At 38.3% G+C, this 22,737-nt stretch overlaps 2 protein-coding genes across 12 annotated transcripts in view; one reads left to right on the plus strand and one right to left on the minus strand.

The window, feature by feature from the left end:
* COL4A3BP (collagen, type IV, alpha 3 (Goodpasture antigen) binding protein) overlaps positions 1-478 on the minus strand; it is a 74,637-nt gene extending 74,159 nt beyond the window's left edge. For all 5 annotated transcript variants that reach the window (XM_010582823.1, XM_010582827.1, XM_010582826.1 and 2 more), the window contains exon 1: positions 49-478. In XM_010582823.1, coding sequence (XP_010581125.1) covers positions 49-144 — 96 coding nt within the window. In that variant the 5' untranslated portion in view covers positions 145-478. The remainder of the gene's footprint in view (positions 1-48) is intronic.
* Positions 479-613: 135 nt separating this feature from the next.
* Positions 614-22,737, plus strand: part of POLK (polymerase (DNA directed) kappa) — a 38,521-nt gene continuing 16,397 nt past the window's right edge. For 3 of the 7 annotated variants that reach the window (XM_010582828.1, XM_010582831.1, XM_010582832.1), the window contains exons 1-5: positions 614-783; positions 11,600-11,774; positions 15,219-15,338; positions 20,877-21,029; positions 21,403-21,534. In XM_010582828.1, the coding sequence (XP_010581130.1) occupies positions 11,646-11,774; positions 15,219-15,338; positions 20,877-21,029; positions 21,403-21,534 (534 nt within the window). In that variant the 5' untranslated portion in view covers positions 614-783; positions 11,600-11,645. Of the gene's footprint in view, positions 784-1,328; positions 1,390-10,841; positions 10,927-11,599; positions 11,775-15,218; positions 15,339-20,876; positions 21,030-21,402; positions 21,535-22,561; positions 22,650-22,737 lie in introns of those variants that run through there. The other 4 variants (XM_010582830.1, XM_010582829.1, XM_010582833.1 and 1 more) reach the window with 4 other exon arrangements.

Consider the following 22,737-nt stretch of genomic DNA (forward strand, 5'->3'; position numbering starts at 1 on the left):
GTGGGGAGGGGACGCGAGAGGCCGCGGGGAGGGGGAGAGGCGGCTTACCTTGCTGAGCACCCCGCAGAGCTCAACAGGCAGCCCCGGCTCAGTCTCGGGGTCCTCCTCGGAGCCGGAGGAATTCCAGCTCTGGTTGTCCGACATGGAGACCCGAGCCGCAGCCACCGCCGAGCAGGGAAGAGCTGAAGCGGCCCCCGCCCACAGCAGCCTCAGCCTCCTCCTGCCGAAGGGACGGGAGCGGCGGGCTCTACCTGAGCGGCACCGCTCCGCGCCCGCGGGTGCCACCAGCGCCGCCCGCCTCTGCCAGCAAACGGCCGGCGCCGCGGCACGCAGGCTCGCGCTTCCCCCTCACCGTAGCTCCGCAGCCCCCGCCCGCGGCAAGAGCCACAACATAGAGCTGGCGAGGGGAGGAGGGGCGAGCGCGCCTCTGCCTGCCGCGCACTCCGCTCAGAGCCCCGCAGCTCCTGCCGCCGCCATTTTACGCGAGGCGGCTGCTGTATGCCACTATTTGCCGGCTCCGCCCCACGGCCCTCCCTCCCCACCCCGCCGGCCCGGCCGCGCGGCGCCCGACGGGAGTTGTAGTCTTGCCCCGCACGGCGGCAAGCCCGGCCTCCGTTGCCTCGCGGGAAAGGTAGTTTCTGGTGCTCGCTGGCGCAGCACGGCATGCTGGGAGATGTAGTCGGCCGCCGCGGCCTTCTCCCGGCCGTCGGCAGGTGGCTGCCATCTTGATTTCGTCGTTTCTGTGGCGGCACCGGCGGGTTTCGCCTCCGTGGCCCCGATGAGGTGGGGAACTCCGCTCCCGCTGCGGCCGGGCGAGGGCAGCGGTGCTGCTTCGGGCGATGCTTGTTGTACTTTTTTGGGGGGGTGAGAGAGGGCTCTGTCTCCAGCGAGGTGAAGCGTCTCTCCGGCCCTGCTCGCCTCCTCGCGTGGGAGATGCGGCCTCCTCTTCCCCGCCTTAAACCGGCGGGACTCGGGGGGGTGAGCGCCAAACCTTCCCCGTAACAAAAATGGTGGCCGCGGGGTCCGCAGGAAGGGGCGGGAGGTGTTGCCGGCTGCCGGGTGAAGCATGAGGGGAGGGCGGCCCGTCCCGTCTCAAGTAACGGGTCTCTGCCGCCCGCGCGGGGCTGGCGGGCACCGGCGCCGCTCCCCGGGGTTGCGGGGCGAAGCGGCCGCTGAGGCCCTCGCCCTGCGGGCGACGGCGATCGCCGTTAGGCGCGGCGTGCCGAGCAGCCGGGCTGTGCGGCCGCGGGTGGGCTCGGCAGCCCGCTCCTTCCCGGCCGACGGGGCGTCTCTGCGCCGCCCGTATTCGTTCTGCTTCCCCGGCTGCGCCCAGAGGCGTGCGGTGAGCGGAGCGGAGAGTGGTGGTCAGCAGCCTGCCTCAGCTGCGAGGTAGCCGTGTCCTGTCTTTTCTTTGCCTAATAATTTCGCAGTTTAGGGAACGAAACGATAATTCTTCTCTTCGGACTTACGTCTGGGCTGTGTGTACTTGCCAATATTTATGGGTGGAGAAATATTTGCAGAAAGGAAAAAAATAAAGGCAGTTGAACTTGTCATTTCACAACTTACAAACCGATGTAGTGGGTTGTGGAGGACTTAAGATTTGTGCTGGCTCATCTCCTTTCTCGTGATCTCTTGAAATAAAAATGTGTGTTGGTTGAGGAAACTTCAGTTTTGGAACACGCACTTCTGGTTATATCGCAAGAGCAATGCTGTACAATTGTATTTTCTCTGACTGCCTCCTTATGACAAATCATTGTGTAATTTTTCCATGTTATACTGCTTGAAAGCTTCCATTTAGGGTTTGGTTTTTTTTTAAAGAGCTCTTAGCATTGACACAGCTATTTATATGCATTCTCTATATGTGTAGCAGCTAAAAGTTAAGTAATATTAGTACTAGCTCAAAGCCTCTGGTATAAAGACATTTACAATGAATTCGGCACTGAGAGTGATTACTAAAGCAGCATCATTGTCTTAAACAATTACAAATAAAGAACAGTCACAGACATCTTAATATTTGTGTAATCACTGGAATGCACAGAAAAAAATTTATATGAGTCTACTGTGGGTTTTATTTTAGACAATTTTCTAATATATGAAACATTGTTGAGAAACTATGTTCTTTGCTTCACCAGCTGTTTGGAAAGAAACCAAGGAAGATATTTTTTCTTAGTGTCTGTTGCAATGTACTGCATCTGTTAAGCAAGAAGAGTGGCTGAGTTTTGTATATATTGATATGTATGAGAATAATTTATAGTTCTCTGCAGTATGTTGATGAAGTTAAGTGGTATCACCTGTAAAGCCAGTTGTGTTTTCCCCGTTAAACTCTGAATGAACTTCTTTCTCTGTCCTGATCGAGAGCAGGAGGTGAAGACACATGTCTGAGCAAATCCTTTTGGCAGTGATATGTACTACATAGTCATGTGCTGTCATACTTTTCGGCTAGGACTATTCATTTAGTTCTAGAAACAGCTCCTTTTTTTTTTTCTTTTTTTTTTTTTCTTTTCCCCTCCAGAATATGGATTGACTCGAACAGGTGTTTAAAAACAAAAATGCCAGGGGTAGCTATTCTTTCAGGTTGTTTAACAAATATATTCATCCTTGTTAGAAAGAATATTTGTTTAATTATTAATTTTAGCTAATATTTTATAACCAAACTTTAAATGAATAAATACTGAATGCTAAAAGGTTTGCCTTTTCAACTTTTTGTATAATGCTTTCTCTGTGCTATTAGATTGTTTTACATCTGCCACATCCTCCTAATATGTCTTATTTTTTCCACAATGTCACTGGCTTATATTCTTCCAAAAGGTGTATTGGGATTGTAAATACCGTATGTAAATTAACTCTTCTTTCTAATGTTCTGACCATCTTTTTCACATATAACTTGGTGTCTGTTACTCTTAAGGACATCGGGCTATATCTACATTAGCAAGAATGTGGTGCAGTGGGAGTAGGTTTGTAAAGGAAAGATTTGGTGTGCTGAGGACCTTAAGTTCATTTTATATATGCTTTAAGAGGTGTTTCTTTGTCGGGTCCCATGGAGGGCACATGCATTAGCAATTGTAACGCGTTAGGTGTCCTCTGGAAGCACAGTCTTCCAGTTTAGTTTAGTTTGAAAGGAATCTGGTTTGCCTGCTCCAAGACCAATCTGGGATGCAAACCAAAGCGTAGGAAATGGAGGTGATCAAACTGATATGCTGATGTAGACCTCTAACTCCTCTCTACCTCCTTCTATGCCTTTTCCACTGGACCTTTATTTTCCACTTCCTTGCTGTGTTTGTTCTTTCATCACAAGCCCCAGTATTCAATCTGTACCCCTTCTAGTGTCTTAGAGATGGCGAGAAGTTTACAAATTATTGTTTTAACTGGAAATAGTCATCACCTTTGTTAGCGTAGTGGAACAGATAGTGTTCTGTATTGCTGATGTACTACTTGTAATAACAAAAATGGGGTTTCGATTTTTACTTTAAAGATGTCAGTCATAAACATCATAAAGTGGGTGACTTTCTAAATACCTAGTTTTTTTCTTCTCCCTTTTTATATCTCTTATTTCCACTATTGTACCTTCTGTTTTCATGTGTTCATTGTATGTTATTAGAACACATTCACTGCTAGTATATAAACATTTTCTACTATGTTCATGCTCATGGTTATGTTTGTTCTTAAATGTAAGACTATTTTTCTTAAGAGGATCCCTGAAGGAGCTTTTTTTATACCACAGCATATTGCCTAATGGTATAGGCTCTGAGATACAGATGATTCAGGCAATTTTTTCTAAAACAATTGTGGTGTCTGTGAATCATTGTATTAGGGTTTTTCTTCTAAGTAAAAAAAATAAACAAGATTACTGCTATTTATGAATATATTGGCAATAAACACATATCTGTAGAAAGGAGGTTGCAGATAACTACACTACTTCTGGTGGAGTTTCTAGTGATGAATGTTGTTAATAATAGTTCAGTTCCTCCATTATTTTCTTTATGGATTGAACTGCTAAAACATTTGTTTTCAGTAAGGCAGAAGTACTAGGAAAACTTGGTTACAAACTTGAGATCTCAAGTCTTTCAGTTTAAAAGGTCTTGTAAAATGCTGACCAGAGACAGAAGAAGATACCGCAGTTCTTTGCCCTTTGAATAAACTCTGAAGTTTTAAAGACATGAGTTTTTTAGACAGAGAAGCTGAAAGCAGGATTTACAACAGAATTGTACTGCATCTTGCTTGCAGAAAATTAATAGGGGATGAGAATTCCACTTGTTTCACTTGTGTCGCTCTTCACATAAGCGAAGAAGTGTTCGAACAGTTTGATGAGTAGCAGAAAATAGGTGTTTTAACATTTAATTTTGGGCATTGTCAGAAGCAGTTTCTATTATCTGTTTAATTTGCAGTGTGAATTTTTTACTTTTTAAACGGATTGAATTGTCTTTAATTTGTTATATCTTAAAGCCAGTGAGTTCAGAAAGGACAATTCTAGGGCTTTGTTTTTTGAAGGCTAATTTTAGGTGCTTGTGTGGGATCTATGTTTTTGTAAAATGCTGAGTCAGCTGCTACTTGAAAAATAGTCCTGTTCAGCTGTGTCAGCTTGGGCACTTGGAATTTTCACTTCTGTGAATCCTGGCCCGGTTTTCTGTTCAGTATTCATTTATCATGTACATTTTTTTATTTTTACATTTTTAAATATACTTACATCTTTCTTAGAAGATTCTGTTTTCCAGGGAACTAGATTTTATTGTATATTGAGAGAGAGAGAGAGAGAGAATAGGGAAACAGCAGCAGTTTTGAATGTACTAGTAGGCAACCTAGGTGGTAACACTGTGTATATTAAATGCTGGTAACACTATTGTGCAGTTCCTTCTGCTCGTTCTTTTCGTGTAAATCACTACGATTAAAACTGACAGGACTCCTTTTCTTGGGGCTATTTGGAAACCAGGGCTCTAGTAAATATCAAACCCCTGTGGCTGAAAAGAATTGAGCAGATAGTTCAGAAGGGCAGTCTGATGTGCTTGCTTGCACAGTTCTTTGTTGGTGGTTTATCCTGCTGAGGAGGAGAGAGTTTAGAGCAGCTGATACTTAAATCATTATCAGAGAAACATATTTTCACAAGGAAATGAGAGTTAAGGAGTTTGTTAAATTTGATCCTGTCAGCCAGAATGTTTCCTTGCCAAATGAATACTCAGAAAAGACAGGTGCACTTCTTGCCGGAAAGTACTTAATGTAATGTTACTGGTTTGGGATAAAATCCTTATCCAAGTAATGGATAAATCAAGTAGTGTGAAATCAAATGCACTACTGGAGTTTGTAGTGTAGCCTTTTAAGTATCAGAAATGTTAAAAATATTCTAGCGGGGTTGAGTTTTCGTAGTTCATTGAATGTATGTTTGTTCTTTTCTTAGAAATTCAAGAAATAATGCAATGCATTTGTGGGAAACCAATTGTTCAAATGGCCTGACTATTGGCACATGAACTTCTATACCAAGGTGGGTTAGGTGGATTTTAGTTCTTTAATGATGGTGATGCGAACAGGTGTATGCACAGCCTGGATGACGATACTTCTGTGCAGTGAGTGGAATAAGAAGTGTAGCTATGTGGCCAGTAGTTCAATCTTAATTAGCAATTGGAGTAAAAACAAAGTGGTGTCGATTAAAAATGTTGGTTTAGATGAGTTCTGGTCTTACTGGGAAGGTCTCGTATAGCCTCTTTTGTTTATTACTTATAGTATTGTTTCAGTAGTACCAAGAGGCTTTGTTCTGAGGTGGCCCATGATGTGGTTTCCAGTTGTAATAATTTCCAGTGCAAGGGAGACATTAGAAAGGTTGGGATTGAGACTTACTCTTGAATCACTCTGCTTGGTTTGTTTGTTGTGCATTCACTCTTCAATTCTTTATTCTTCAAGTATTCTTCAATGCTTGGCAAAAAGTAGTGAAGTAGATAAAGTATTTCATGCTCACTTGTGTGTTGAGGATTTCTTGGCTGGGCAAAGGCATGTGAGCAATCCAGCCGTTAGGTGGGAACGAAGCATAAGTTTACAAAACGCTGGAGCAGACAAGGACGCTGTGTCCTTGTACGCTGGGAAAAAAGAAGATAAGAAGAGCCTGACAAACAACACCTGGATGCTGAAGAATGAGATAAGTGACTGCTGGACACCTCGTGAAGAAGCTTGTGCAGCCAATAGAGAATAAGATAGTGTCGCGTGAAACGGGGTATTGTACCAATTAGAGTATTGTATAAGGCGCGTGCACAAGTGCATAAGGTATATAACTGTATCAAACGTTGTAGTAAATGAACTTCACTTGATCACATTGGTCTGTGTGTGATGTCCCTCCACAACGCTTGTGGAGTATAGTCTTTGGTACAAGTGATTTTCATTTCTGCACAACAGTATCCCCATTGGGGTTTAACATTAAAGATTTCCACCTCTCATCAAAACAATTTTCATTAGGGTTTTGTTTGTTTGGGTGTTTTGTGGTTTGGGGGTTTTTTTTTAAGGACTTATTTCTTATCCTTTGATTCAGTATGTATATAGCTTTCTACATGTTGTTTTTGGAGTATATTTTATATTTTACATTTGTATAAACTGAAAGTTTTTGCAAATAGGTGAATATGAGTTGTCCTGTCTGAGATCTAGGATAGAAACTGCTCATTAGTTTATGGGTTTTGGTAGAGGAAGCTGCTTAGGACAGTAAGCTTAATTCCATCTCAATACAAAAGAAAGTGACTGCAAAGAATGGTTATTAACTCTTTTTTGTAGCATTCTCACTAGGGAAACACACTTACCCAGCTTGCTTATTTTCGCTCATGTTGCTTGTCTTGGATGATGAGGTTTTTGGTTGGCTTAAGTGTGTGTTACGGTGAGGTGGTGACCCAGCAAAGTTTTATCACAAGTGTATTTTTTGAAGTAACTGAAATTGCCTCTTTTAGAGTCTTAAACTACTGAATTACCCTTTTACTGAAGATGTGTTAAACCTGGATATTTCATATTTGACTTTTGAGGATCTTACGAACACTTATGAAGTGTTCTAGGAGTTCCATATCATTCACAACCACCTTCTACATGGATGTGATTTTAATGATTGTTTTATGGAAGAAATTTTTCCATCCCACGTTTGCACCAAGCAGTCTGAACTTCAGTAGTATTTGAGAATGGGTCATTTGTAAGTTTTCATAAGAAAAATAAAAGACCAGGGATCTCATGAGTATATATATATATCGATATTTGAAAGGAATTTTTTTGTCTTTTTCTTATCTTTGATGGTTTTTGTATAGTACTAACTTCAGAGGCATTTATCTTTTGAATGTAGAGTGATCCATACTATACCACACTTGATTTTAGCCAAAAGCCAGAGAAGTGATCCTTTGTGGTCAAAACTGGATGAAGTCCTAACTTTTTAAATTGTTTATTGTGCTTTCAGTGCTTTTACAGAACTCATATTAACATCTTGACCTTGTCATTGAAATCAAAGGTAATACTGATTTTCTTCTGATGCAGCTTACGTAATGACAGGATTCCTGAAGCTATCCCTTCATCCATTCTCTATGTTTGTATGTGAAGTTAGCTGTTATAATTTTTTTTTTGTTGTTCTTGCTAAAGTAAGAATAGAAGCGTTTAAATAAAGGAATCTCTAAAACATTTTAATCAAGGGAAAATACGAAGTTTATTTTGGGCTCATACTACAATAAATGAGGTGTCAGATTTTGATGAAATGTTATTGGAGGCTTTATAAGTTTTACAGAAATTAAAGAAACTATTTAATTTAGATCCTTGTTTTAGCCATCCTAAAAATAATAATTAAATAATCATATAGAAAGGAATCTTTAATAATTGTGTTTCTGTTTGCAACATCAGTATTTTTTTACACACTGTCGAGACTTACTCAGGGAAATTGGGATGTAAAAGATGGTCCTTTATATCTGTAATATATGTCTTGATTCCTATTTTTAGCTTTTGAGCTCTGGGGGAAGTAGGCAGTTGTGTATCTTAGTAACTTCTCTGCATCTCACTGTTGGCATGAGCATCTGTGATAGCAAAGGTGTTAGAATTTGATTTTCTTTGAGGACTGGTACACAATTTACATGCATCAAATCATAATTCAGTATGTAAATAAATTCTTTTTCAAGCTTTTCCATACTGGTATCATTTTCCAGCCCTAATATTTCTTTGCAACAAGTTGTTAACGCTATCAATAAAAGGCAAGCTGTTAACATACTTTCCAAGTGTTAATAACCTGCGTAATAACACTGTGTCCACTGAACTGAATATTCTTAGAAGTATTTTTTATTTTCTTATGTATTATTTTATTACATGAAAATAATAATATGAAGGCATTTAAGTTTTCACACAACATACAGGGTTTCTGTTGCTGGAATTGGAGGATTTTTACTGAGGACAGGCTGGAGGAGTGGCACAGGATCAAATACAAGCTGTTTCTTTCAGGCTACTTCAATCAACTGTCCAAAAATATGCTAGATTTGAATAAAGGTAGAGGCACTTGAAATTAAATTGATTTTACTGCCATTTCAGTCTCTTGATATTTTCAAATACTATATAACCCTGTCTGACCAGTTCAGTTGAGTTTCTGTGCTTGCTCCTAGAAGAGCTTGATAGGGGTTTTATTAGGGGTCTTTATCCACTTGTAAGCATCCCAAGTTACTAACAAAGCTTCCTACATAGTAATGCCATTCTGTGGTTCCTCTCCACTGTTTTGTTTTGCATTAACTGTTGGCATCCACTGCCAAAGTCTTCCTCTTTACCTTTAGAAGTCCTTCCAGTAGCAATTGGAAAGTTACCTCCTCCACTTAGGATTCTCCTGCTCCCTTCTCCCATTCCCAAATCACAGGAATAATAAGATAGTATTTCATTGTAGGCTGTCTTCACAGACTTCTCTGATTTCACACCCTACTTACTCAGTATGATGCTGAGGGAGATCTAATGTGTTCTGTTAGAGGAAACAGCTCAGTCTTGCAGCAGCTTCTTGAGGTGACAGTATAATGGTTTTATCTGACAGTGCTATTATATCTGTTGTCTTATTGTAGTTTTTGTGATTTACTTCAATATGCTAAATATTTTACTTTTCTTTTTTTCAGGCTTGTTAATCTGAAACCAAGATAATATCCAGGTTCTGTTCATGTTAAGTGGCTGAAAATTTTATCAGTTGTTACTTATGTTTTCCCTTCTGTACACCTTTAAGCTTTGGTGGAGAACTAATATCACGTCCTTAAATAAATATTTTCTTCTTAGTTCCAGCTAAGGTATTATTTGATATTTATACACTTTATCATCTGGTACTAGCAATGTATTTTGTTCCACACAAGAAGCTGAAAAGATAAAACACATCAGGAGACCACCATTTATGAGACTTTTTGAAGACAATTATTTTTTCTATCACTGGTATCATCATGGTAGTATTTTTCTCGCTGGGTTTAACAACAGTGTGATAGAGAAAGCTTCTGACTGACATGAATTAGTGTTTAAAGCTTCTGCCTTAAAACTGAGCCTTTAAGAGTGATCTGAATGAGGAGGGGGAAGGATTTGTATATGCTAAGTAGAAGACACTTTCAGGAATTAAGGAACAGATAAAATTGTTGCAAAGACTGGAAGAGGAAATGGAAGCAATCTTGTGTTCATTCCAGCTTCTTGAAGGGAAGGAGTGATAAAAAAACTGGGGGGAATAGTGGAGGGGCATTTACCTTGAGGAAAGTATTTATTGGGAATTGTGCCCAACACTTACCAGAGATTGCCAGTAACAATGGAATTATTGTGAAGCTAATTGATATGGGGGTGCTTATGATCTTGACATGAAACTTGGAATGTTGTGTGGGATGCAGTGCTTTTTCCTTTGATTGAAGTCTAGCAAACGTTGTTCTGGTAAATGTGTACATTAACTGTAAGAGATTGTCCTACTGTAGGTGAAAAATTTATGAAAATGTTTGTGATTGTGGTGTTTTATTCGATAAGATACGTGTAAGGGCTATGAAGCCATTCCTAGTTGCCATTATAGTAGCTTAAGTGCTACTAAAAGGGTCAAGAGAAGAGTTCTGGTCTCTGCATCACCTTCTGTTCTTTGAAATACAACCAGCTGAAGATAAACACAGCATTACTTACCTGATCTTGCATCTTCGGAAGACATCATAAATAATAATCTGAATTAATAGAATATGATTAAAATTGGGATATTTTTGTCACAGATCTTTTTTAAAGATGGCGTTCTTTAATATCTTGACTTCAGTTGGCTAGTATGTTTCAGGAGAAGGTCTTCAGGAAAATACGAACATTGCCACCATTAATTTTAAAAAGTCACCCATGTGGTTCTTTAATAGCAAATATTCATCTCTAAATGCAAAAGTACATAGTGACCTTCTTTGGTTTGGTTGCTAATGAGGCCCACTTAAGCCCTGGAGTGGGAAAGCAGCATTTAAAGAAAAAATGTGAGACTCAGATTTGTGTAATTTGTGGTTGTTTAATAGAGCTGCTGTATGTGCCTGAAAGGGTGTGGTGCTTCCAAACAGGAAGGGCTCCTGTCACAGGGAGCTGCTTGAAGGGGAAGTTTAGGAGTGAATGTGCTTCCTGCGTGAGAGTAAATCTGAAGTGATTTATGAGTCAGTAACTTCGGGTAGGAAGAAATTCTTTCTGTATGCTTTTCCAGTAATAAATACATGTTAAGTAATTTATGCCAGTATTACACTTGTATTCTGCTTGTTTTAATCTGGCAAAAAGAAGACCACAGGTTCATGCTACAGAGGATAAAACTTCCTTTCTTTAGTTTTTTAAGATCAATTTAATAACTAGACAATTTACCATCTAATTAGAGCCTGTTGAAGGATTCAGCTATTTACTTTCATAAGCAGCAAGGGAAGATGTCAGAAATTCACATACCAGGAGTACATGCATGGTACAAGAAATTACTGATGGCAGTAATTGAATAGTAAAGGCTTGGTAAGTTCTATTAGTTGCATACCATGGCTCTACAAATTAATGGGGAAAAAAAAGCATTAATTTTACCCTGAATTAAACAATAAGGTTTTATTAAAAACTTGTAATTGAAGCCATCTGTTTCTAAAAGATGAGCTTTAACACAAAGAAAAGTTTTGAATTTGAGCTCAGAATTACTGGGAAGGATTCTATGGCTTGTCTCAAGCAGGAATGAGGACTAAATGAACAATGGTCTTCTGTAATTTAGAAATAATTTAATTTCTTTTCTTTTAATGTAATAACCTAAAGAGCAGTATTTTGTGTTGAAGGCAGTATTGTTTCATCTGACAGTATAACATACAGGCATAAATCTCATGTGCCTTTACCTGAAGTTGGTGGTACTCAATTATTTCTGTAAGGAAGCTTTTAAGAGAGTATGTTTTTAAGTTAATAAAAAAGTAAAGTCTTACTGTCTCCAAACACTGATAGAGTTACAGGTGGTTTTATGTGGTCAGCGTGGCAGGTCAGCTGGTTTACAGGAATACAGGTCTTCATATTTTTGATAAGTATGTTGTTTTCTGAATAAGTATAAAGTGCTTGTTCAATAAATACAGTTAATGAATGCTGTAATTTTTTTTCTTATTGTTCAGCTGGAACTTAGAAACAAATATATGATTTAAATTCTTTTTTTTTTCAGGTATTAAGTCTTAAAAGACTTGTTTTCAAGAAGTACTGTGGACGACATGAAAAAAGTTGGTAACAGCTCTTGCAATGATGGTGTTCTACTTAGAATGGGTCTCAATGATAACAAAGCTGGAATGCAAGGTTTGGATAAAGAGAAAATCAACAAAATCATCATGGAAGCTACCAAGGTTGGTTTGATTACTCTTTTCCTGGTGCTTTATCTGTTGTCCAGTATCGTAAGGCTCTCTTCCTCCCTTGCCCAAATTTTATCCCTCATGTGTAAATGGAGGGCATCTTATAAGAAGAAACGCATGTATGGGGAGGAAGGGGGGGGACTTCAGCTTAGGGTACCAGGAGGTCCTGTTGGATTCATCCAAAGGGACATGAAGGAACACAACTGAATATATCCTTAGCTGCTCACTTTTTGCCCAGAGCAGTACCTAAATATCACAGAGTTGTCCAGAGGTAATTGTGAAGGTTTCAGCTTCCTTAGGCCTCTTGTTTTCCCCTTTTTCATTCTTTTTGCCTGCCTGCCATGGTTTAAACCCAGCTGGTAACAAAGCACCATGCAGCTGCTCGCTCACTCCTCCCACCTGGCCACAGTGGGATGAGCAGAAAATATAAAGGCAGGCTCGTGGGTCGAGACAAGGACAGGGAGGGATCACTCACCACTTATGGTCACAGGCAAAAGACAGGCTCAACTTGGGGAAGAAACAAAATCAATTTAATTTACTACAAATCAAATCAAAACAAGGATACTGAGAAGTAAACCCAAACCTTAGAACACGTTTCCCACACCCCTCCCTCCTTCCCGGCTCAGCTTCACTCCCGGTTCTCTCTACCTCCTCCCCAGCAGTGGCACAGAGGGGCAGGGAATGGAGGTTGGGGTCAGTTCGCCACATGTTGTCTCTGCTGCTCCTTCCTCCTCAGGGGGAGGACTCCTCACTCTTCCTCTGCTCCAGTGTGGGGTCCCTCCCATGGGAGGCAGTTCTCCACGAACTTCTCCAACATGAGTCCTTCCCACGGGCTGCAGTTCTTCACGAACTTCCCTGGTGTGGGTCCTTTCTGCAGGCTGCCATTCTTCATGAACTTCCCTGGTGTGGGTCCTTTCCTTGGGCTGATCTTCAGGCACAGACTGCTCCAGCGTGGGCTTTCCCATGGAGTCACGGCCATCTTCAGGGACATCCCCCTGCTCCGGCCTGGGGTCCTCCATGGGCTGCATGTGGGAATCTGCTCCACCACTTATCTCCATGGGCTGGGGGGACACAGCCTGCCATCTCACCACAGGCTGCTGGGGCATCAACCTCCTCCCTTTCCTTCACTGACCTTGCATAGGTGTTTCTCTCACATTCCAATCCCACTGCTCACTGCAGGTTCCCCTTCTTAAATAAGTTCTCCCAGAGGCTCTACCACCGTTGCTGATGGCCTCGGCCTTGGCCAGAGGTGGGTCCAACTTGGAGCCAGGGAATTTTCTAGCAGCTTCTCACAGGAGCCACCCCTGCTGCCCCTCCCCCATTACCAAAAAACCCCACCACACAAACCCGTAACACCGCCCCACCATTAATCAGCCAAGCCAATCTACCTCTGTTGGTCATCTTCCTGTAACTGGGGAATTTGACGTAATCAAGTTTTTCTAGTACTTTCTGTAGAATCTCTTCGTGCTTACTGCCTGTCTTCTTGACTGTCTTAGTATTCAAGAGAGGTGGCCAGTAGTGTGCAACTTGGTACCAAAGATCCGCAGAGGACCCCACAAATCTACAAAGCACTGAAATATTAGTCGTCTAACTTGTTATTGGAGAGTCTTCACATAGAACTATATGGAGATAACACTTTATTTGAGCAACTCTGGGTTTTCTTACTTTTCCATGCACAAACATGTATTTTATTTGGTGTTGCTATGGCCCTAGGTTATGTGCTTGAGATTTTGCTCATGAATTCTGTGTTGACTACTATTGCTCTGTGGTTAACTGCCCGGGCAGGGGGAGGGGGGAAGCAGAAAACATACTACAAACAGCTGTTATTTGGGAAACATTTTTTTGCTTGCTTTTTCACTGTGATGATACTTTATATGCTATCAAGCCCCTTCTTGATTAGAAGTTTCTTCTACTTATTCTGTTCACTCTTTCCTGAAAAGTTAGTCCTTCATCAGACATATCCCTAATAATGATATTTGGATAAATTATTTTATCAGGACAGTTACTGTTTCATTTCCTGGGATGAAATAGTATGAACTATAAAATAGGCTTTCAGAACTGATACACAGGCATCTATGTATTAGAATATATTTCTGTCAAAAAAACCAAGAGAATATAAATACCAGATATAGCTTGAGAAATCTGAAGTGTTGATTCTTTTTCTTAAGTTTTCTTTAGTCTTCAAAATTAAACTTACAACACTACCCACAAGTGTATTACAACAAGATTTTATAGCATTTCAACTGTGAAATACTGCAGGAGACTCAAAAAACCCACAGCTTAATAACAATCTGAAGTATTGGATTGCTTCCCACACCAACATTTTGGTACTTATTTCTTTCAGTGAGTCTCAACAAGTCATGTTTGATTGCAGAGGGTAGAAATGCATGTCTGATATTGAAAGAAAACACACCCTATTTTCTTCTAAGTAGAGATTTCTTCTAAGCAATGAGACATGACATGTTAGTCTTGCCATTTGTCCTTTCTATCATTATTAAAAAAGCGGATGGTTTTGCTTTTTATATAAATGCCAGATTCTTATTTGACTATGGCTGAATTCTTGGCGTCAGTGACAGTTTGGTAGTCAGAGGCTTTGAGCTAAAAATTTGTCCACTTTTGCAGATTTTATCAGTTGGTTCAATAAAAGACTCTTCCTGTAAAGGTTATTTCTCTTGTGAGCTAAGCAGATGTTGCAAGAAAAGTATTTTATTTCCTGGTTTTCAATTTTCCTCTTTTCTATTTCATTGTATGCCCTCTTTTCTTTGTTACAAATCAGGAAGGGAAGTCACATTATACATTCGCTATGTGATTGTTGTCTTTTTATGTTTTCATTACATCTCCTTTTATACATGCCTTTTCTTGAAGGAGCACTTATGTACTTGAGAGCAAGAGGGCTTTTTTATACCCATTTGCTTTTCATCATCCTCTTCCAAATAGCTTCTAATTCTGCAGCGTCCTTCAAGATTAAGTGGTCAATGAAATACTTAGCATTACAAGTGGATTTGACTTTTGCGATGTCATTATTTATTTCCATGTAGATTAAATTATATAGAAGTCTGGCAAAATGCTTAAATCAACTTTATTTAGAGTATTATACTCCTTAACTTGAAGGTATTGCAAAGAATAGTTTGACTTTTGTCTACTGTCTTGGAATTTTTGTTGTCAAGTGTTAGAATGAGTAAACATAGTAATTTCTGTAAGTAGTCCCTTATACTCGTCTGAGTATAGGGGATCTGAGAAGGAGAAATGTATTTGTGTCATTTGAGGAGAGAAACGTAAAGCACCACTGGTCTCTTTTATGTATCATTTATAGGAAAATCCAAAGTATGCATTAGAAACTGTTACTGTGTTTTATGTTTTCTGTATTTAAAGATCAAATGTGGTTGTGTATAGGAAAAGACAAATAAAAACTTTAGTGTTTTTGCAATTGTCTTCCAGGGTTCTAGATTTTATGAAAATGAACTTAAAAAAGATCAACAAGTGAACCAGCGAATTGAAAAAATGATGCAGCTAAAAGAGAAAATTACAACACAACAGCTCTTGAATGCACAGCTGCAGGTACTAAGCTTGTAAAGACTTTTTGGAGTAAATGGCGAATGGTAAACATTTTGGTGTGTTCTAGTTTATTGCATTAAATTCTGGTCATAAGCACAATGTTAACTACTATTTTGATGTTAGTCATGCAAGTAAAAGTGCATGATGTTTTGATGTAATTTTAATAACTTGCTAGAAGAATAGATTGTAAAATCACTCTGAAATGTTCTCTAAATGAGTAAAATGAAGCAAAGTAATTCCTGTTGTTCTAAGTCTGATCAGTTTAACAGGATGTCATTATGGTTTATGTAAAAGTTTTGTTAAACAGCTTGTTCATAAGTATCATATCAGTCTTGAGTTTACTTTCTGTTTTTATAATATATGTATATTTGTATTCAATGGCTTGCAATGGGATGAGGAAGATCACAGTTGTCAACTCTTCTGGATATAGTTTATTCCTTATTTATGCTAATTAATGAAAAAATCATCATGGCAAGCAGTCACAAGAAATACAAGTGTCCTGAACTAGAAAGGCGAAGAGGCTAGTTCTCTTCTCAAATGCTAATGATATAGTATCCAAAGTATTACTGTGTATGAAAGGTTGTTAAAAGAAAACAACAGAACCAAGGTTGCACACTAAACATTCTTAGGCACAACAGAATTAAAGCTGCTTGTAGAAGCTTAATTCCTTTCCTTTTTCATTTGTACTGTGATTCAGTCTTTAATTAGATGATTGCTTGTTGTTTTTCACTAACGGCATTTCTGCTTCATTCAGTGCACAGTGCAGACAGTGTTCACTGAGTGGGCAATTATTCAATATTTACTGTTGTCCTCATTGTTCAATGGGTGGCCCAAGCTTTATTTGTTGTACACTAGTCTAATCCAGCTTTGAATGCAGAATTACTGACTTCCTCATAGACTTTTCTATGTTGTACACCACATCGTGTGAATTCTTTAAATTGTTCTGCAATACTCCAGCAAAGTAGAGTGATATTTTTGTTTTGTAGATGAGGAGCTGAAGCACATGAAGATTAAACATATCCATTAATTCGAATGCCATTGTGAGGATTACAGGTCCTGAGCTTTGGTGTACAATCCTTTTTTGTTCATTGCAGATTTGCAAAACACTTCTGTAAATTAAATGCCAGCATCTCAAGTTTGTGCCCAGAAAAGCTTGCAATTACTGCATACCTCTGAAAGGTTTGGTTTAAGCCTGTATGCATCAACTGGTTTTAGTTAATCTTTAACATGGATCAATTACATCTCTGCTTGTCCATTTTTGGTTTTTTTTTTTTACTTTTCTGGGGTATCTTTTAAGTCACTTAATTATGAAAAAATACTTCCATTTCCATCCTTCCTTTACCACAGAACTTTTCATTTTACAGAGAACAGTCTTTCTTATAAAATGAATGACATGAATGACATAGATCCTATAAAATTAGTGTATGGTTATGTAGTTAAAGACTATATAGTGCATATAGTGAAAGCCAATAAACTTGCATTGCTTTGACTACCCTCATGCTGTCCTTTTTTGAACTTAGTTCTTTGATCTTGCAATATAAAGTTATTTTCTTTTAATGTTTTCTATGAAAATTGCTTTCTACAGAAGAAAGAAGCAGCTTAAAAAAGAGAGAAATTCTTTCATGTGGGTCTTACTGGGACCTGAGTTTCAAACCCCATGTTTGAAATCTTTATGCCACTTGCTCAAATACCAGTCATCTTTATTTCCAATGGAGTACCTGTTAAGTCAGCTGCCATACTGCATGAGAACTGTCATTGGAGGGGGATAACACGCACACTTTTTTGCTGGCTCATTTTGGATCCTTGCAGCTATAAAACCATCTTGAAATCTTGGATTTTGGTTCCATCCTCTGTATGCAGTTAAGCTCTGATTCATGATTGTTCTTGCCCTTATTTCTTCATCACAAGTTCTGACCCTTTTGCTCTCTTCTCTCCTTTCTTTTAATTTATCCTATTCAGAGTTTTCCTTTTCTTGTCCCACATCCCCAGAATACCATCAGTCCTCTTTCCAACACAGTGCTTGTCTATGAACCAAGAGTCCCCACTGAAGTCCCCAGTCTCCTGGCCCATCCAGTCATTATCTCTCTGTGTCTGATAGCCTAAATGCCTCTCCCTTTTCCTATCACTTACCTGCCAACTAGTCTTCCCCAGGCCATTATATCCACCTTTAACTTTGCAAGTCTTGTTTGTCCTATTTGGTTTTCTTAATATGTGCCGTGTGTTGTTTAATCGGCTTCTCTAGCTCTTCATATGGATACAGTCATCTCTCTTCTTTTCTGCTTTATTGTTGTCTACAGAGTTCTTTAACTCTTCTTTTTAATACTACCTTCTGATATGCCATGAGAGAATTTGTTCTCCTAAAATTTGTAAGTGGGAGGTACTCCAGAATTACAAAGGTATCCATGTATCTACTCCTATGAATGCTGCAAGTTCTCATCTGCAGATCAAGTCTTGTTTGTAGGATGGTTAGAGGCTCAGATACAGCTTCCTAAGCTGGCAGTTGATGTAAGTGCTGTAATGTAAAAACAAATGAACAAAAAAATTCCTCAATTAACTGGCTTTGTTGGACAAAATCCTGGTTACATGGTGGAAACAGTAATATAAGGTGTAGAATCTGCAACGTAATGCTGTCTTTCTCACCACTAGAGTGTGTGTGTGCCAAGGAATTTGTGATGGCATTTTTTAATATTTTTACAGTTTTCCTTAGGCCACCTTTGCAGAAGGGCATTTATGACCATTGATTTTGCAAATAAGTCTTCTTAAAACTGCCATTTCTGTGTACAAATATTTCTTTGGGTTTTTGTTTGTTTGTTTATTGGAGTGTTTTTTAAAATAATCTTTAATGTGAAAGGTAGTTTGAAGTTTTCCTAATGAATGTCATTGTCTTCTTTTAAGGGAAATTCTATACTGTACAGTATCATGTAATTCTTAAGTTTTGAAAACTTTTCTGTAACAGAGTTAGATTATGCTGACAACCTAGAGTGGAATTCCTTGAAATTCAGCAGTAGTTAACAATACTTTAAAAAGTATCCAGCTGCTACCAGATTTGTAAACTGCTGTACTGATGTTTGCTATTTTTATCCATGTGGGTTTTATCCCAGATGTTTATTCTGTAAATAGTTACTGTTGTGTTAAAATGGTATCACTGTTATCTCTTCACTTTGTCAGATGCTTTTACAGATACAAAGGATTTTGAATAATCTTTTCTGTCTTACTTTGACAAAGCAATTTAAGATAGAAAACTTGTATTTTGTGTCATGGCGTAAGAAAGAATGAGAGGTTACTCTTTAAATTGTCTGGAAGTCACTATAAGCAAAACTAAACTTCTAATTGCAATTTGTACTTTTTAGTTTTTTTTTTTTCATCTAGCTTAGAAATAAAAAAACTTAGTATCTCTTTTTATCTTCAAAGGAAAATTGAAAGCAGCTTTTAAAAACTGGTCAATCTGGCTTGTCTCTAAGGAACTGTTCTCTAACTTTCCTTATCTTACCAAGGAAACATTTGTAGGTGTCAAGAATTCCCTGAGTACGTCTGAGTGTGTTTTGTTTTGGCATATTACTTGTATCAGTTGCTTTTGCTGAAGAGTTATGTTTTTGTATTTCTGATTAGTTTAATGTAATTTTATTTCATTCTTTAGGTACATATGTTAGCTGATCAGGAAGTATCATGTTAGAAATACATTTGGGGAGAAAAAAACCAAAAAAGTTTGTTATAAATGTGATAAATTGAAATACAGAAGTTATGTAACTGGAGGAGCAATTAACAGAATTAATTAAGCAATTTGAATTTGAGAGTAACCTGAAAATTATCTGTAAAGTATAGTTTAAAATAAGGATGCTTCTCATGATTATACGGTGATTTGAATCCTTGCTGAATTAGTAGCGTAATGACAATAATGTAAATTCCCCAATTTTTTTGTTGCTGTTTGAATGGCTTTCCTGTTGTGCTTTTAATTTGTCTAAACCAGTTTTCTCAGCCTCAGGCAACATACTGTGCTCTTCTGTATGGAATAGCCTAGTTTGAGGCCCCATTCTAGCCTTTCATCCCTCAAATCTACTTGGAACAAAACAGAGAAAAGACTTTGTAAATCATTACCCAGCAATTTAATTAGAACATTCCTAGCCACTCGCCTTGGTTTCAGTATCTTCAGCTCCAAAGATGGGTTTTTCCGATAAGGATTTTATGTTTTTTATTAAGCAGCTCTGTCAAGGGGAGAAAGAGAGAAACTGTCTTCAAGTAACCATGCAAATTGCATGTAAACATTCCTGTCTAGGACCCTAAACCCATTGCAATCAATCAAGAGACATTTCTGTAATGGTACTTTGATGTCATGAATGTGTGTGTGTCCTTGTGCTTGTACGCGAAGTGAAAATTCAGTTCTTTTCACTATTTGCATTTGTTGAGCTCTATTATGCCTATTTGTTGGGTATTTTTCTAGCAGTAGCACTCTTTAGTTGTGTAAATAGAGGTTAGCATAGTCATTAGTGTGGTTAGATAATCATAGTTTGATAGCACTTTTTTTAATATATATATTTACATATTTTCTCTTTCGCTTCTAGAATGATGTGGTACTGCCAACATAGACATCTTAAATCAGTAGACCTTAAAAATCACCTGTCAAATAATGCACTCATGCTTTCTGGTGACACTGACAGTTCGTGCCTCATTCATAGTTGAAAGATATTTCAGAAACAAGCACATGATCTGCAAGTCTTTTAGTAAAAGAATGCAAACAAATTAAGCACAATTAAAACATTTCATGGAGTGGTCTCTGTGCTTGGCTTCTGCCTCACAACACCATGGAGCTGATGAGGCAGGAGTACCACTCACAGTCTACTAGTAGAAGATACATCTTGAACTCTTGCAGTGAAACGCACTTCCTATGTATGGACTTTTCATTAAAAGTCACCTTGCAGTTTTGCTAGCAATCCAGCCTTATATGATATGGATTCCTGTAACAAATACTGAGGAGTTTCATGAAGGGATTAACAGTAGTTTACTTAGCAATAAATGAATCTGTTTGTTTGAGACCTTATTTCTGACAGGTCAGGTAGATGGATCTGCCCTGTGAGCTGTTGGTGTTCTCCTCAACTGTCTATGGCAATTTTCTGAAGTATGATAGCTTAATTTAGGAGTGTTGGAAATTCTCTAATACCATGTTTTCTGTTTTTTTAAAATAAGCTGTATCACAGTAGCCAAATCTGCATATTCAATGGTCTTATAAAGTTTCTGTCTGAATCAGATGATGTATCTTTTTTTTTTTTTTTCCTCACAAAGGTGGGGTTTTGTTTGTTGGGTTGGGTTTTTTTCATTGGGTTTTGGGGGGTTTTTTTGTGCCATTTGCTGCAGCAGAGTTCTAAGAGCAAGTTTAATCAGAAACTTGGTTGGAGTTTTTTTGTTGGTGCTGGTTTGGTGGGGTTTGGGTTTACTGGGGTTTTTTTTTTAACTATATGCCAGATGCATTTGAGTTTTTAGGATCATCTGTACTGTTGCACTTCTGCCAGGTTAATAGTTTTTCAATTACTGATTTATTCTGTTCAGGTGGACAAACTTGTGATAGAACTGGAACAGAGCCGTAACCTTAGCAGTACAATTGTACACATTGACATGGATGCCTTCTACGCAGCTGTGGAAATGAGAGACAATCCAGAGCTGAAGGAAAAGCCTATAGCAGTGGGATCGATGAGTATGTTGGTAAGGCCAAATGTCAAGCTAATACAGAAATCAGTTACATGAATCTAAAGCATAATAAACCATACAATAATAACATAATATGACACTGTTATATAGAGAATTTTTATAAGTGTGGAAAAAATGACAAAACTAATAGAGAAAACATGTCTTAGACTAGACCATGTAAGCTAGATTTTATTTTTCAGTAAAAAGTGTACTGGTGAAAGTTTAAAGGATGTAAACAGATTGAAAGGGGGGGCGGGCAATGCATATAAACTCTTAGCCTTGTCAGTCTTTCCTGTGTGGAGATATGTGACTAGAACTTGATTATTTAACACTGAACTTCAGGAAAAACTTGATTACTGAACACTAAACTTATTTAATCTCTCCTAAGTCTACCTCAAATTACCATGCTAGGAGATTTGGTGTACGTGCAGCCATGCCTGGATTTATTGCTAAAAAGCTATGTCCACATCTAACTATAGTACCATTAAACTTTGAAAAATACGGCAAAGTGAGTAAAGAGGTAAGTCTGAAAGTGCTCTCTAACCAAAAGTCAGCATATCTGGCTTTAGACTCTTATCAATACATCTAGTTCTAGATAGTGTGAAAAGTGGTAGTTTAATATTTAAACTCTTTCGTGATGGGGCTTTGAATATAAGTTGATCATAACATTGGTGCTTTTGGGCAAGGAGGTGAAAAAGCATTGCATTCGCCCATCTTGCCATTTTAATGGTGCTGATAGATTTTCAAAACGGTATACTGAACTAGTGATACCACTTAAGCCTTATTATTCTTGAAACTTCAAAACCATGGAGCATAATCTAATTACTAGGAAGCTGCAAGTACATAGGAAACATGGAGATAATAATTTCATACAATGCATAATCATCATTTCAACTGCTAATTACTGGAGAGAGAAGCAAAGAGCATAAGTGAGTTCTAAATGCAGATTCATTTGTTTTAAAAGAAGGAAGTTGAAATAACGAGTGAAAAATTAAGGAGAAAAAAAATCACATTTTGCTGTAATGGAAGTAATTTTACTTAGTGCCAGGAGAAATACTTAGGATACCTCAAATCCTGTTTAAAAAAAAAAAAAGAAAGAAAAGAAGATCTTTTGTAGGTCTTAAATCAGACTAGTGCATGGCACAAGTCTCCTGATGTCAATAAAATTACACCAAGATTTATTTATTTATTTATTTATTTATGTATTTTTATGAACCCTCAATCTCTTCACATAAATAAGGGAAGGTAATTACTAATTTTGATCTTATTTTTCTCACTTCTGCTGTAAAAAAAGCATATATGAGTATGAGTATTTCAGAAGGGGTTTGAACTTGTTAAGGATCTTGGATTTCATGATACATATTTCATTTGTTGTTTGATTGAGGTAAAGTATTAAAGGTTCAGGTTGATTTGGCTTTTTAGTTACATTTTTCTCTTGGAATTTGGATTGAAAATATTTAAATTTATTTCATTTTGTCATTAAAAGTTGAGCAGTGAATCCTATCTTTAATCAGTTTCAGAAAGATGAAGTGCATGTGAACAAATGTTGTGGTACCTTAGAATTTGACCAAAACCGATAGAGAAAACATGATGCATTCAATTTTTCCTCCTTGTTTAAAAAAAAGAGGAGAAAAGGTAGAGATTTTATTTTGATCATTTAATTTATTATGTTGCCTTTTGGGAAGATGCACTTACCACTAAAGATTTTTTTAACAAGTTTTTC

The sequence above is a fragment of the Haliaeetus leucocephalus genome, unplaced genomic scaffold (assembly GCF_000737465.1).
Source record: "Haliaeetus leucocephalus isolate CR32 unplaced genomic scaffold, Haliaeetus_leucocephalus-4.0 Scaffold849, whole genome shotgun sequence".
Taxonomy (NCBI): Eukaryota; Metazoa; Chordata; class Aves; order Accipitriformes; family Accipitridae; genus Haliaeetus; species Haliaeetus leucocephalus.